Source organism: Trichoplusia ni, chromosome 3, assembly GCF_003590095.1.
Source record: "Trichoplusia ni isolate ovarian cell line Hi5 chromosome 3, tn1, whole genome shotgun sequence".
Lineage (NCBI taxonomy): Eukaryota > Metazoa > Arthropoda > Insecta > Lepidoptera > Noctuidae > Trichoplusia > Trichoplusia ni.
This window is the reverse complement of record NC_039480.1, coordinates 11,645,094-11,658,128: the sequence shown is the minus strand read 5'-3', so window position 1 is coordinate 11,658,128 and position 13,035 is coordinate 11,645,094. Positions and strand designations below refer to the sequence as shown.

Here is a 13,035-nt window from a genome sequence, read left to right as displayed (position 1 = left end):
AATCAACTGCAAAATCAGAATCTAAATCATCAGATTTTATAAATCATCATATTTAACTGTTTGAGACCCATCTTGACTTTTTACAATTTTTTCAAATTCTATTGATTTAAAAACAGGTTTAATTTCTGCCCAGAATGGGAAATGTGGTGATTTGTTTTTAAGACATGCCTTGAGTATTTTTGCTGTATCACGGTGTGAGTGGCCATTAAATGAATCAAATAATTTATCAAAGATCAGCAATAAATCTACAGTTTCTTCACACTCAGCTAGTAATATGTTGCATTCTGAAACAAAAAAATATATATATACATCATTAATGTTTGTGGTTATTTATGTTCCTATGCAAAATATATATATAATCAATTTCAAAATATATATATGTATATATATGTATTCACAAGAAAAAGTATATATGTATGATTTATATGGATAAAAAATACTTATAATCAAAACATTTAACTGATTTTCATTATGAGTTGCAACATACCTTCTACAAATGTTTGCTCCATGTCCTTTTCCTTATCCTCCAACATTGAAACTGAAGCGACTGGTTCAACTGATACTTCTGCAACTGCAGATGAGCTGGTGGTATCTAGAAAGTAGCAATAATCTTGTTAGAAAAGACTTAGCACATACTTTAAAACCTATTAATATAATTGTGCAATTCTACAAAAGACTACTTAGAAGTATTTTAACATAATTATAACATTTCACAACTATCAAACAATGTTGTCTCGTCCCAAGCTAAGCAGAACTTGTGTTATGGATACTAGACAGCTGATAAACATACTTTCTAAATATAGAAATAATTTACACCCAGACACAGAACAAAATGATGATGCTCATCACACAAATATTTCTCCTGATGGCTATGCCAGAGGTTTTTGGTTTGATTCCCATCAAACCAAAAACCTCTGGCATAGCACTAAAAGACACTAGCCACTAGACCAACAGGACAGTTAATGCACTTCATTTGCGATGATTAGTGACAGAAAATAAAATTGAAACAGACTTGTTGGTCTGTGGTTCATTTTAGGGGTAGATTTCACAGTTATTTCATACATTTAATAGACATCTGCCAAAATGTTAATTGCATATTTGTTTACATGTAAATTGGATGTTATAATATGCAAATATATTTATTTACCTGATGGGATAAGGCTGGTGTAAAAGGTTGGCACTGCATTTCTCGTTAATACCGTTCCTTTACCTATGTAGTATTTCTCAAAATGTTTATAGTCTTATTTGGTTGTAGATGTATGTATCTCCTTTCATAATAATATCATCGTCTAAAACTTGTTTCCAGATCTCAAACCTTTCTTTATAACAGTCTGGCTTAGGAAAATGATGTAATGTACCTGAAATTAGAAAGAATGAGTTAATTGCAGGTTGTGAAATTTATGTTTTATAAATATAGTGATGTATAATAGTACAAACTTCGATCGGATCGTTCCTACAATAAGATCACTTATTCTATCATCAATAATCATCTTACCTCCTTCTTCATATCCAAAATAGCAATGAGTGCGAGAGTATTTCGGTAATCTCGCCATCGTAATCCGTAAAAAACGCAGCCAAATTTTTAAATCAAGTAATGTAAACACACGTCGTAGTCCATTAAACGATGCCAGGGTCAAGAGAAATAAATATATTCGTCGGTATCCGTTCACGAGAAGCCAAGTAAATACTTAGGAAGCAGTTTCGAGGTCCAGAAAACACGCGATGGTCAATAATAGGCAAATAAGTCGAAAATAAAACTGTCATGTCATTAGCAAAATAAAAATTGCGTATAAGATTAATTGAAGACCGAAAAGGCGATTCAGTTTTTTTTTTATTTTATTTTAGTTTACTTTTTTTTAATATATTTATTAATTATTAAAAGAATAACATTTTGAAACAGTTCTGTAGCGCATTAGTATATTTAAAATTTATGCTTAGTTTTTGTGTATGTATTTTTTTTATTTTTTTTTATTTAATAATATTTATTAAATTGATTAAAAGAATAACATTTTAAGAACGGAACAAGTTCAACATGGGATCAACATTCTCATTCTCATTTCAACTTTTAACCCGATCATTTCCAGTTCTACTAAAATAGTAATTTCTTTATCTTTGCTTACAAATTGCAATATCTAATAGTACAGCATTGTTTGGAACACGGAAAAGCACATGGTTTCATAGGTTTATCAAAATATTTTTACCATGTAGTGATAACTCAAAAAAAGCATTCGATTTACTATTCAGATAAAAATGCAAGCATCACACCAAGACGGATTTTTAATTATTGCGATAATAATTAAATAAATTTTTAAATTATTAAAAAATAACATTTTGAAGAAACTTTTTATTTAATAATATTTATTAAATTATTAAAAGAATAACATTTTGAAGAAAGCAGTTACTGTAGCGGCATCTAGTAATATTTAAGGGAATATTATGCCTTAGTTGACTTTGCCTGTGGCATAGATGGCACCACTTTCCATACATTTTGTTTTCTTGTCCTCAAAGTACTGTACTGTCACCCCCATGATGTAGAGTGAACTGGACGTAATTAATTTAGTAAACATGTTGAGAATACAATGTTTCTATTAAAGAAAAAATATGGTGTGGATTGAAAAATATTATTCAAATCAAATTTTAATTTGGCTTGACTATCATTTGACTATCCAATTTTCACGGTGGCGCAACTATTTGTTTTACCCTTAAGTTAATGTAAAAAGAAATTCTTCTACAGATATCCTATTTTCAAATGGAACAAGTTCAACATGGGATCAACATTCTCATTCTCATTTCAACTTTTAACCCGATCATTTCCAGTTCTACTAAAATAGTAATTTCTTTATCTTTGCTTACAAATTGCAATATCTAATAGTACAGCATTGTTTGGAACACGGAAAAGCACATGGTTTCATAGGTTTATCAAAATATTTTTACCATGTAGTGATAACTCAAACAAAAGCATTCGATTTACATATTCAGATAAAAATGCAAGCATCACACCAAGACGGATTTTTAATTATTGCGATAATAATTAAATTTGTAAAATCTTTTCACCGTTATTATAAAAACTCACCACAGTTAATTGTTTCAAGTAACATTTTTGTATTTTAATTTAATTGGAATATTAAAAACCCAGCTAATAGAAACAAAATAAATCATGTTTGCATACAATTATTAAATATTTTTTACTAACCACGCGTTTAATTGACTGATTTTCATTTCTTTTAAAAACAATTTTGATTTAAGAGGTAGGTAATCGTCACATTTATAGCAATACTACCTACCACTTTTCCGTCAGTCGATTGTCAACATTCAGTACGATCAGACTCATTAGGTTAATTTTTAGTTAACAACAAAGGTAATTAGTTTTATTTTCAAAAAGTACAACAAACAAAATTAAGAAACATAATGACAACTTTCAAGCAAGTTCCTCTCACATGCGGTGGCCATACTAGACCAGTCGTGCATTTGGATTTTAGTGACGTTACAAAAGATGGATATTATTTAATTTCGGCTTGCAAAGGTGAGTAATGTTCGACTAATTTGTAATCAGTGTGCCCTATCGCCTTGACTTATATTTGGGGGAAGACTTGCAAGTGCGTTAGTGTGTGTTAGTAGCGTTTTAGCGTGACAGATGTTGGTGACGAGATGTGTTCGAAAGGCCTTCACTTTTCTTGTTTGTGTGGACCTGTCCGCTCGGCCGGCGTGCATTCTATGCATGTTGTGACCTTCTCTTTCCGGACATGCAGGAAGTACCTTGAGTATCCGCTTGTATGTTTCCTCGGCTGCTCGCCTTGATGCTTACGCTCGTGCTTTTTATTCACGTACCGGCAGCATGACATACAAGTTCCTTGCCTTTGTACATGCGATTGTTGTAAGCTTTAAAATTTGTTCCTATGTTGAATGTTGACATTTCACCCATTGTGGGTCACCTTGTGCTCACTCAAGGTTTGCCAGAGTACTTGACATTAATGTTTACTTTATGGAAGGGCTTGTACATGTCACTAAGCTACTTTCAATACATATGACTGTTTAAGGAAAATAGTCAATAACACTTAATGATATAATTGTGATTTCCTGGCATTGTTTGTCTATGTGTTCACTATCATTACAATCTGATACAGTTGTTTTTGAAATCCATTATTCCTTTTGTAATTGATGTAGTAATAGTAATACTGTCTGTTGGACAAATATCATCTTGGTTTCAAAGCATTGTCTGTAAATAAGATCAATTCCACTTTAGTTGATAGAATACTAAACCAAAGTTGACTTTTTTGCATGTACCTTCAATAGTGCAAGACCATTGTTTTAATGAGGTTTGTTTAAGATACAGCTTTGTTTGATTCACTGAGGAAAATTACAGTGTTTTGAATTTCACACAATGTCTAGCACACTCATTCATTATGTGTTAAACAATTTTCTTGAATAGGCTGAAACACATTGCTTTAAATGACTATTCATAGTTATATAAAAAAGTATGTTACAAAATGTTATTTGAGTATTTTTAGTACGGTGTATTTTTTAAACTCTTTGTTTAGTGATTTGTGTATGCAAGTAAATAACAATTATCTGTTTCAGATGGCAAGCCCATGTTGCGGCAAGGTGAAACTGGTGACTGGATTGGCACATTTGAGGGTCACAAAGGAGCAGTGTGGGGGGTGGCTTTGACACAAAACGCTAGTCTTGCTGCAAGTGGAGCGGCTGATTTTTCAGGTGAACTAAACAAATTTTATACCTTTTTGTTAAAACCTTTTTATTAACTCCTCTTTAAATCCTCCGGCTTATGTTGAAAAACTTCTACCTTATAATCTTCTTGAATGAAAAATGCTTAAGAAGTGCTCTTCAAAAAGGATAAATTTATTCTAAAGATTGAATAATGAATCTACTTAAATCTCTAGAACCTAAAAATCTACTCTTTATTTGTTCTAATGGCTTTGATGCAATGTTTGTTCTCATTGTGAAATATGTTTTAATCCATAATCAATTCATAATCAGTACAATTTCTTTGTGCTATTGCTACACATTAATTGACTTGCCAGTACTAGGTTGAACAATTTCAATTTGTAATCATGGAAACCATGGTCTATAATTACAGTTTAGCAATGTAAGGGGTTTATGATAATGTTTGAATTAATCTGCATAATTCAATACCTATCCTTGTAATGTTGCAAAAAGATCTACTTACCTTTGAAATTAATTCTACTTGCATGAAATGTCGGCAAGTGAATAACTGTCCTAACAATTCTGGTTTTGACCTATAAAAATTGAGTTTTCAGACAAATTATGTCTATTAACAAAATCTTATTATTGTATGTATAAATGAATTTTCATTTTAGATAATCATTGAAGAAAAAGTGTTTATAAATTAAATTGTCTACACATACCCACCTTTTAACATATTTTAAGTTGCAAAAAAGCGGGTGTGTAATTTATGAAACAAGCATAAGCTTTTGAGCTCAACTAAATATGATATTTACTTTATTTTTCTTTTTATAAATTTGTTTTTAAATGCATCTTGTTGATGTTGGGAAATTTTCATTTATCATTGTTTTCAATTAATGCATTGGCCTAAATTAATTCATGTCTTAAAATATAATCTTTTAAATTACAGCAAAAATATGGGATGCTCGATATGGTGAAGTGGTGCACACATTTGACCACGAGCACATAGTTAAGAGTGTTAATTTTAATGCTGATGATACACTACTACTTACTGCAAGTAATGAGAAACTCATACGAGTTTTCGACCTCAACAAACCGGAAGCTGGAGGTCAGTATACTATGTTATTAAAGCTTTAAAAATCCCGACAAACTACGTATAGGGTGTTACATATATAACATAGTAATCTAGGTAATCTATCTATGACGTAAATACGTCCTAACTGAACTGTTAAAGAGTAATTATTTGTCTGTTAGAAATCTAACTTAATTATTGGTGATCTATTATTCAAGTTTCTATTCCACCATTTATCGAATTAGTTCGATCGTTTGTGTTTTGAATTTATATTCGTCGATGTTTTTTCAATACTAGAAAATGATTTATTCTACACGTCCGTGTCGTTTAATTCCACTGAAACGTCGTCAAATTAAAGTTAATACATTTTCTACTTTGCGCGAAAATTAAAAACTAATCTTCCTAAGTGCTCTATATAGGCAAAATATAAATTACCTGCCTTTTAAGGAAACAACGGAACAATGACATATTTAGTACTACACATTATAAAAGATAACTTAAACCATTTCCGACAGACGTAATTGTCGTTGCTATGTTATTTATGTAGACCAACATGATCTGACAGGATATAGGATATAGTTAGATTCCTGTTAGACCATATAAGTATGTCAATTGATAACTTTACGACCGGTCGTAAGATGCTAATGATCAGGCAATGATTATGGCTCACGCAGCGTCAAGTGGGGGTATTTGAAAAATAATTCTGTTTAGATTGTCACACAGGTTTTCAAAAATAGTGGTAACATATTTTTTCCTTATCCCGTAAAAAAAATTGAAGGGGATACAGTGACTTAAAAACTCGTGTGACGTCACTTACCAGTAAGCCTTTTACTGGCTCATTTTACTAGCTCTCACTAATGTTCGTTGCTTTTTAATGACGTGTAATATGAAAAATACGAGTTCAATAGTATTTGGATATTTCTGACGGACGAAACAGATTTAGTCAAATACTCATTGTCTTTTAAAGACACGTGGCTTGGTATAATTTGTAGACGTGTTTTAAATATTGAGGTGTTTTCGTCAAAGTACACAATCCACACGGTAAAATACCATGACAATAATATCATTACTTTAACAAACTTGAGATGTAACTAAATGATAGTATAATAAAGCTCATTGTTATAAATGAGATAACTCTTATCTTTAACAGTTTACATCATTATTCAATATACAGAATAAATAATTATTCTCATCTATGTATCCTTTAGCAATGCAATTGTTTTCTCCTTTTGTTCTTTAATCTTTTTTAATGCATCATTCGTTTAACTTACAGCTTTAGAGAAAATAAGTGCGCATACAAGTAGTATCAGACACGCAGTGTTCCTACACAACTCACGCATAGTCAGTGTGAGTGATGACCTCACGATGAGGGTATGGGATCGTACTAGCGGCCAGGTATGTACCTAATTCAATTATATCGATCATACAAGAATACACGTGTTTGTTCTTAAATATAGCATCGTATGGTTAGCGAAGTCCGAAAAATCTGTGTCACTGACTTGCGGTATTGCTGTTTACTTTAATCCAATTAGTTAAGTAGGTATAGCCTCTACCGGTGATGATGAAATTTTAATGGATGTTTCGTAGTTAATGCGGTATATTCTGGGAATTTCAATGTCCCTTATTCCGGTTTTTTAGTCTGGCTTTGTGAAATTTGGCGTAAGTTTGTAAACTGAAGTGTTCAATCCTACTAATATGATGAATGCGAAAGTTTGCATTAATTGTAAACCACAACGGATCTTAACGAAAAACTTGGTACACATATAGTTTATAGACAACATTAACACGGGATAGTTTCTATCCCGATTGTATGTTCCCGTGGGATCATTTTGGATTTGTAGCTGGCGGGCCCGCGGGCAGCAGCAAGTAATATGATATTATAAATTATAACATAGATTAATATACACATCATGTATTTGTCTATCTAATTTTAAAACTCTTTCTTATATTTTCAGGAAGTCCAGAAAGTAGAGTTCCCAACAATACCCAATAGTTTAGAATTATCAAGAGACGGAGCTATACTGACAGTAGCTCACGGTAAGTTAACATTTAATTTATTCTTACGTTGTTATTGTGACACGTTATGTGTAGCGGTCATGTTTGACCTTAATACGAATTTAAATTTAAATTCAAGATCAGATCAAGATCAGGTTACGCCTTTAACTACAGAACACCTGTTTGTACGTGCTTTTAGTTTATGACACTTTTGTGTATTCACGTTGGTTGTTTATTTGTTTAAAAGTAATAAACAGATGTTTTTTTGGCGGTGTTACTATAATTAGAATCCTACCTGTAGATGTCTTGCGGTGGACAAATTCCTCTTCCTATTTAACAAAGAAACGAGTTACTGCTTACTGCTCAATCTCTCTTTGTTTAATTTTCTTGGTTGCTTTATAAGACATGTAAATGTTTTATAGCAAATTTCGTGAGAATGATTCATTATAACATAAATGCAAAGGTGTACTCGCGCTTATTTATTGTCTTGCCCGACTGATTTCGTTCCAAACTGGAGTCCTTAAACTTTCTATTGTTGAATGTTAAAATATTTCAATTCCAGGTACAAATGTTTCATTCTATTCTTCTGACACGATGCGCAAGATGCGCGAATTCCCAGTGCCAACGAAATGTTATTCAGCGTCGCTCGCGCCTAGCAGAGCCACATTTGTGTGCGGCGGCGAAGACTTGAAAGTCTATAAGTTCGATTATAATACTGGAACTGAACTTGGTAAGTTGCTTAACTATTTTTGTTTATTTAATAAGTAGCTGTGTTTTGTTTCCGCATTGTTAAGGAAATGTTTATAATGAGTCTTTTACGTATAAGCTGATTTTAATTGATTTTCAGACAAAATCTTTAATTGCATTTTTGTTTTTAGAATATAATGATCAAATACTCTAAATCAGTCTTTTAAGCTCCTATATTTACCACGCCTACTTAAGAAATAAAAGTTTCTTCAGTCACACATTCTGTCGGTATTCAGTCTTTAAGACAAACTATATAATAGCAAAGATATCATACAGTTTACTTTAGGGTTGTGAAAAAAAACAGGTGTTAAACCTCTTTCCTATAACAATATTAACATAAAAGTGTAATTCCAGAGTCGAACAAGGGCCACTTCGGGCCTGTGCACTGCGTGCGCTGGTCCCCGGACGGCGAGCTGTTCGCGACGGGCTCGGAGGACGGCACGGTGCGGCTGTGGCAGGCCGTGCCCGGCCGCGTGTACGGCCTGTGGCGCCGCAGCAACGACCACGCGCCGCTGCTCAACGGCTTCAAGGAGGTGGCCGCCAACTGATAGCCCGCACGCACACTTATGGTAACTACTATACACTCTACTATCATCATCATCATCCACATCCTTTATCCCCCCACTGCTAGGCATAAGCCTCCTCTTTCTCGTGCCAATTTCTACGGTCCTGTGCTAGTGCTAGCCTCATCCAGACTTTTACTATGTCATCGACCCATTTTGCTCCCGGACAACCAACGCTTCTTTACACTCTACAATTCAGATTTTGTTTAAGCCCACTATTTAAAGGCACTACTGAACAAAGGCCTCTCCCAAATCCTGCCGCACTTACCGCTGTTCTAGGCTACATGGAACCAGACCGCGTTACACATAATACATATTACAATTGATATTAATTACTTTGTATTGCGGGGCGTTTGACAAACATTGAAGTCTTAGATACTAAAACACCCAGATTCAGAACAATCACTCGAGGATATATTTTTTTTGTTATATTGGATTCGAACCAGCGCTCGTCGCGGATAGTGGCTTTGATGTAATAACACCACTCAATATCCTAAAATTAATAATTTTGACACTTGTTTCATGACCTTTTTGTAAATTATTGATGGGAGGCAACAGATTTTAAATACGTTGTTGGATTATTTATTACCAATATGTGCTGTGCATAAGAAGTGCGTATAAATGATTAGATACGAATAGTGTTGAGGAAAACTAACCCGAAACTGTGTCTACCAGCAAAACATTTTGTGCCATGGTCATAGATTCGAATCACATACATGTATTTGAATTTAATCGATAACGGAATAGGAAATAAACACCTTTCAGTCGCCCTACCTGAATTCAATTTTGTTTTATATTGATATGCAGTCTTGCCTTGCCCTTCTTCCTTAACATGAATAGATATGTTTTTTAGTAAATTAATTTCATACTTGCAACTGGAATGCATGTGATATTCATATGATATTGAAATTTATCTATTGTTATCCTATTTTGAATTTGTTACTGATCTGACGACCTCCGTGGTCGAGTGGCGTACGCACCGGTTTCAAGGTGTCGTCAGCTCTGAGGTCCCGGGTTCGATCCCCGGTCGAGTCAATGTAAAAATTCACATTTCTACATTGTCTCGGGTCTGGGTGTTTGTGGTACCTTCGTTGTATCTGAATTCCATACCACAAGTGCTTTAGCAACTTACTTTGGGTTCAGAACAATGTATGTGATGTTGTCCGCATTTATTTATTATTACTACACCAATATTTTCTCTTCAGTTCAATGTTCACGTTACCTGATAGGTAATACATTAACTGTGTGCAAATTAGTTAACAACAACTAGCATAATATATATTGCAGGGTCCAGGAGCAGTGACAGTGCAATCAAAATTGATCACTTGGTGGCATCACTGTGTTGTGGTGTATTTGTCACCAGGCCATGTGTATAATGAACTTAAGGGGGGACTAGCCTGAAAAATCAAGACTTTTAAGTATTCAAGGTAAATTTTAAGAGTTTGTGTTGTTTATTTTTTTGCAACACTAATTTTTTATACTCAGACCTAATGTATTTATTGTAAAAAGGAACTAAATAGACTTGATATGCAACAAAATAAAGTAATTTGTAAATATTTTACGACTTTTGATTTTTATTTGACAAACCCAAACGTAACGACATTTTGTCATAGTTAGTAAGGTAAGCAGAAACACGGACCACTTAATAGCTTTCACGTATTTCTGTGTGCCTATTGTAACATAGTATTGTATAAAGTTAGTAATCTCGTAAACAGTTGTTTTAAATGTCATTAGAAACTTTTTATTTCTCATTTTGAACGTTTGTATTGTAGTTAAGCTTTATCATCGTTATCCGTCTTCCGATTGTATAATGACTTGCATGCCAAACAATGTGTATATTGTAAATGTCAGAACATGTTACCTAGATATAGAACATTCAACGAACATAGTGCAAACAAATAAAACTACTTTATAAATAAAAAATATTTCTATTCAATTTTCGTTGTCTAGGTGAGATTCATATCATAAAACTAAAAATATTACAACTAATAAATGTGTTACGCTTAATTATTAACTCCAATATATTACAAAATAATTTACAAGACCTACATTCCTAGGTACAACTAGGCAGTGAATTTAATTATTATAGTGAGCTAGACACAACTATTATAATTATTGGAGACTAACTTTTGGTCTCAGCTTTGTTCCCACTATAGGGAATCTGGTAAATATTAATAATATGGTAACATTATTGGTAAAACGGGAGGTTATATTTTGGCTACATTGATGATATTGACACTGTATTTATGTCGTTCAACATTGTGGTGTCGTTTATTTAAAGCTCACGATGACGTTATATTTAATGTTTGTGAATATTTAGAAACATTGCAACACATTACCATAATATTACTTAGAAAAATATTATAGTCTATAGAGTAAAAGGTAGTTCTAAGTTTAAAGTCCGAAGAGAATTCTGACCTTACGAAGTATATGTGGTGAACACTCAAGGCACGTTAAGCTTAGAAAGGTTAACAAGAGTATTAGCAACGCCAACGCATTGCTAGTATTCTTGTTATTAAAGTCACCGCTAACAAGTTGTTTATATTAGAAACTTATATAATATTATGTAACATTAAAACATTTTTCTCAAAGTATTTTACAATTCGATATCACGATTTTGATATAAGACTCATGATTAACAACTAATGTGATAGAAACGAAACACTTAACTAGTTATGGAAAGCTATAATCAAATTTTGACATAATATATAAGTACCATTAAATATTATATAAACATACTTAATAGGACTAACAAGTTTCTTATGTAAAATTGTATTACATAAAAACAAAACTATGATAACGTTAACAAAGCAACTGAATTTAGAAAATAGAACTATTTTAAACGAAGCACGCTATTTTCTAAGCTACAGTGTTTGTACATATGTTTGTTTCATTGCGACCTCAAGGTATAGGTCGGCTACAGACGTCCACATCGGATAACGAGTAGTACTATGACCTAACCAATACTTAAGCTAAGTATAAAACAAAGTATATAAGACACGACAATCAGTCAGATACTTGAATATTTAAATATTGTGACTATTATTCTCTCGTTTCACTGGTAATCTTATGGTAACTCTGAAATTGTTAATGTTATAGACATATGTTTGAAACTAGATAGGTAAATATAAAACAAGCGCCGTAGATATATTACGACTAGTTATCGATCCTGTCTTGTATTTAAAAAATTGTAAAAATAATTTGAAGATAATTTGTATTTTGGAATAAATATGCGCCAATCGCTGGCGATGACAATGCTTTGGATCATTTCATTGTCTTGTGACGTTTTTAAGTTTTATTCAACTTTTCTTTTGTTTGTTTCGTTATTCCCTGGTTTATTTTGAATTCAGAGACGAATTGAATTGTAGTTTGAGGGGGTCGTCTCTGGATGTGTAAACTTATGTCCTGTGGTGTGGGGGTGGGGTTGTTCACTTGGCGACGAATGGTGAGAGGTCGGGGAAGTTGAAGTTGATGTTGGGTCGTCGCGGGGCGCGCGCGGGCGCGTGCGGCGCGGCGGGCGCGGAGCTGGCGCCGCACTGCGCGGTGCACACGTCGTCGCGCTGCACCGCCTCGCGCGGCCACTCGCGCCACAGCTGCGCGCAGTCCGTGATGCGCAGCGATGCGCACTGCGCCTGCACACACATGCCACGGTTACTATATTGGTCAAGACTAGGGATGTCGTGATCGGCTATTCAGCTATTATACAAAGTTGTGGTGTGATTGCTATGAATGAATTGAAGTTATATTGCCAATAAAATAAATACAAAATATCCCTATGCCCAAAAAAGGGTAGACAATGAAGTGGGAAAAATCAAGCCCAAAGGAGTCGGTAACAAACATAAAGGTGGAGTTCATAAAAGCCACAAAAAATGACCTCAAATTTTAACTATTCTTCTAACACATTGCGGGTATTTTTTTGTATGAAAGGAAATACTTTTATATAACCATGACGCAATGCTGGAAAATGCTCACCTTTATTCTGAACAATGATTTACA

The 13,035-nt window shown here is 33.5% G+C and overlaps 2 protein-coding genes across 2 annotated transcripts in view; one reads left to right on the top strand and one right to left on the bottom strand.

Annotated features, from left to right (window-relative positions):
- The first annotated feature begins 3,281 nt into the window (after positions 1-3,281).
- Positions 3,282-10,603, top strand: LOC113491920 (serine-threonine kinase receptor-associated protein). The gene is made up of 8 exons (XM_026869136.1): positions 3,282-3,523; positions 4,579-4,713; positions 5,612-5,770; positions 7,008-7,129; positions 7,690-7,771; positions 8,292-8,459; positions 8,831-9,045; positions 10,327-10,603. The coding sequence occupies exons 1-7, from the start codon at positions 3,409-3,411 to the stop codon at positions 9,022-9,024; spliced, it is 975 nt and encodes a 324-aa protein (XP_026724937.1). The 5' UTR covers positions 3,282-3,408; the 3' UTR covers positions 9,025-9,045; positions 10,327-10,603.
- A 348-nt stretch (positions 10,604-10,951) lies between these two features.
- Positions 10,952-13,035, bottom strand: part of LOC113491919 — a 42,709-nt gene continuing 40,625 nt past the window's right edge. The window contains exon 24 of the mRNA XM_026869135.1: positions 10,952-12,671. Coding sequence (XP_026724936.1) covers positions 12,468-12,671 — 204 coding nt within the window. The 3' untranslated portion in view covers positions 10,952-12,467. The remainder of the gene's footprint in view (positions 12,672-13,035) is intronic.

What these genes read in the sequence shown, in the direction of transcription:
- LOC113491920 (XM_026869136.1), top strand. Translation starts at nt 3,409, where the DNA reads ATGACAACTTTCAAGCAAGTTCCTCTCACATGCGGTGGCCATACTAGA. An exon ending in TTTAATTTCGGCTTGCAAAG is followed by an intron (nt 3,524 to 4,578) that starts GTGAGTAATGTT and finishes TATCTGTTTCAG; the next exon opens with ATGGCAAGCCCATGTTGCGG. An exon ending in TGGAGCGGCTGATTTTTCAG is followed by an intron (nt 4,714 to 5,611) that starts GTGAACTAAACA and finishes TTTAAATTACAG; the next exon opens with CAAAAATATGGGATGCTCGA.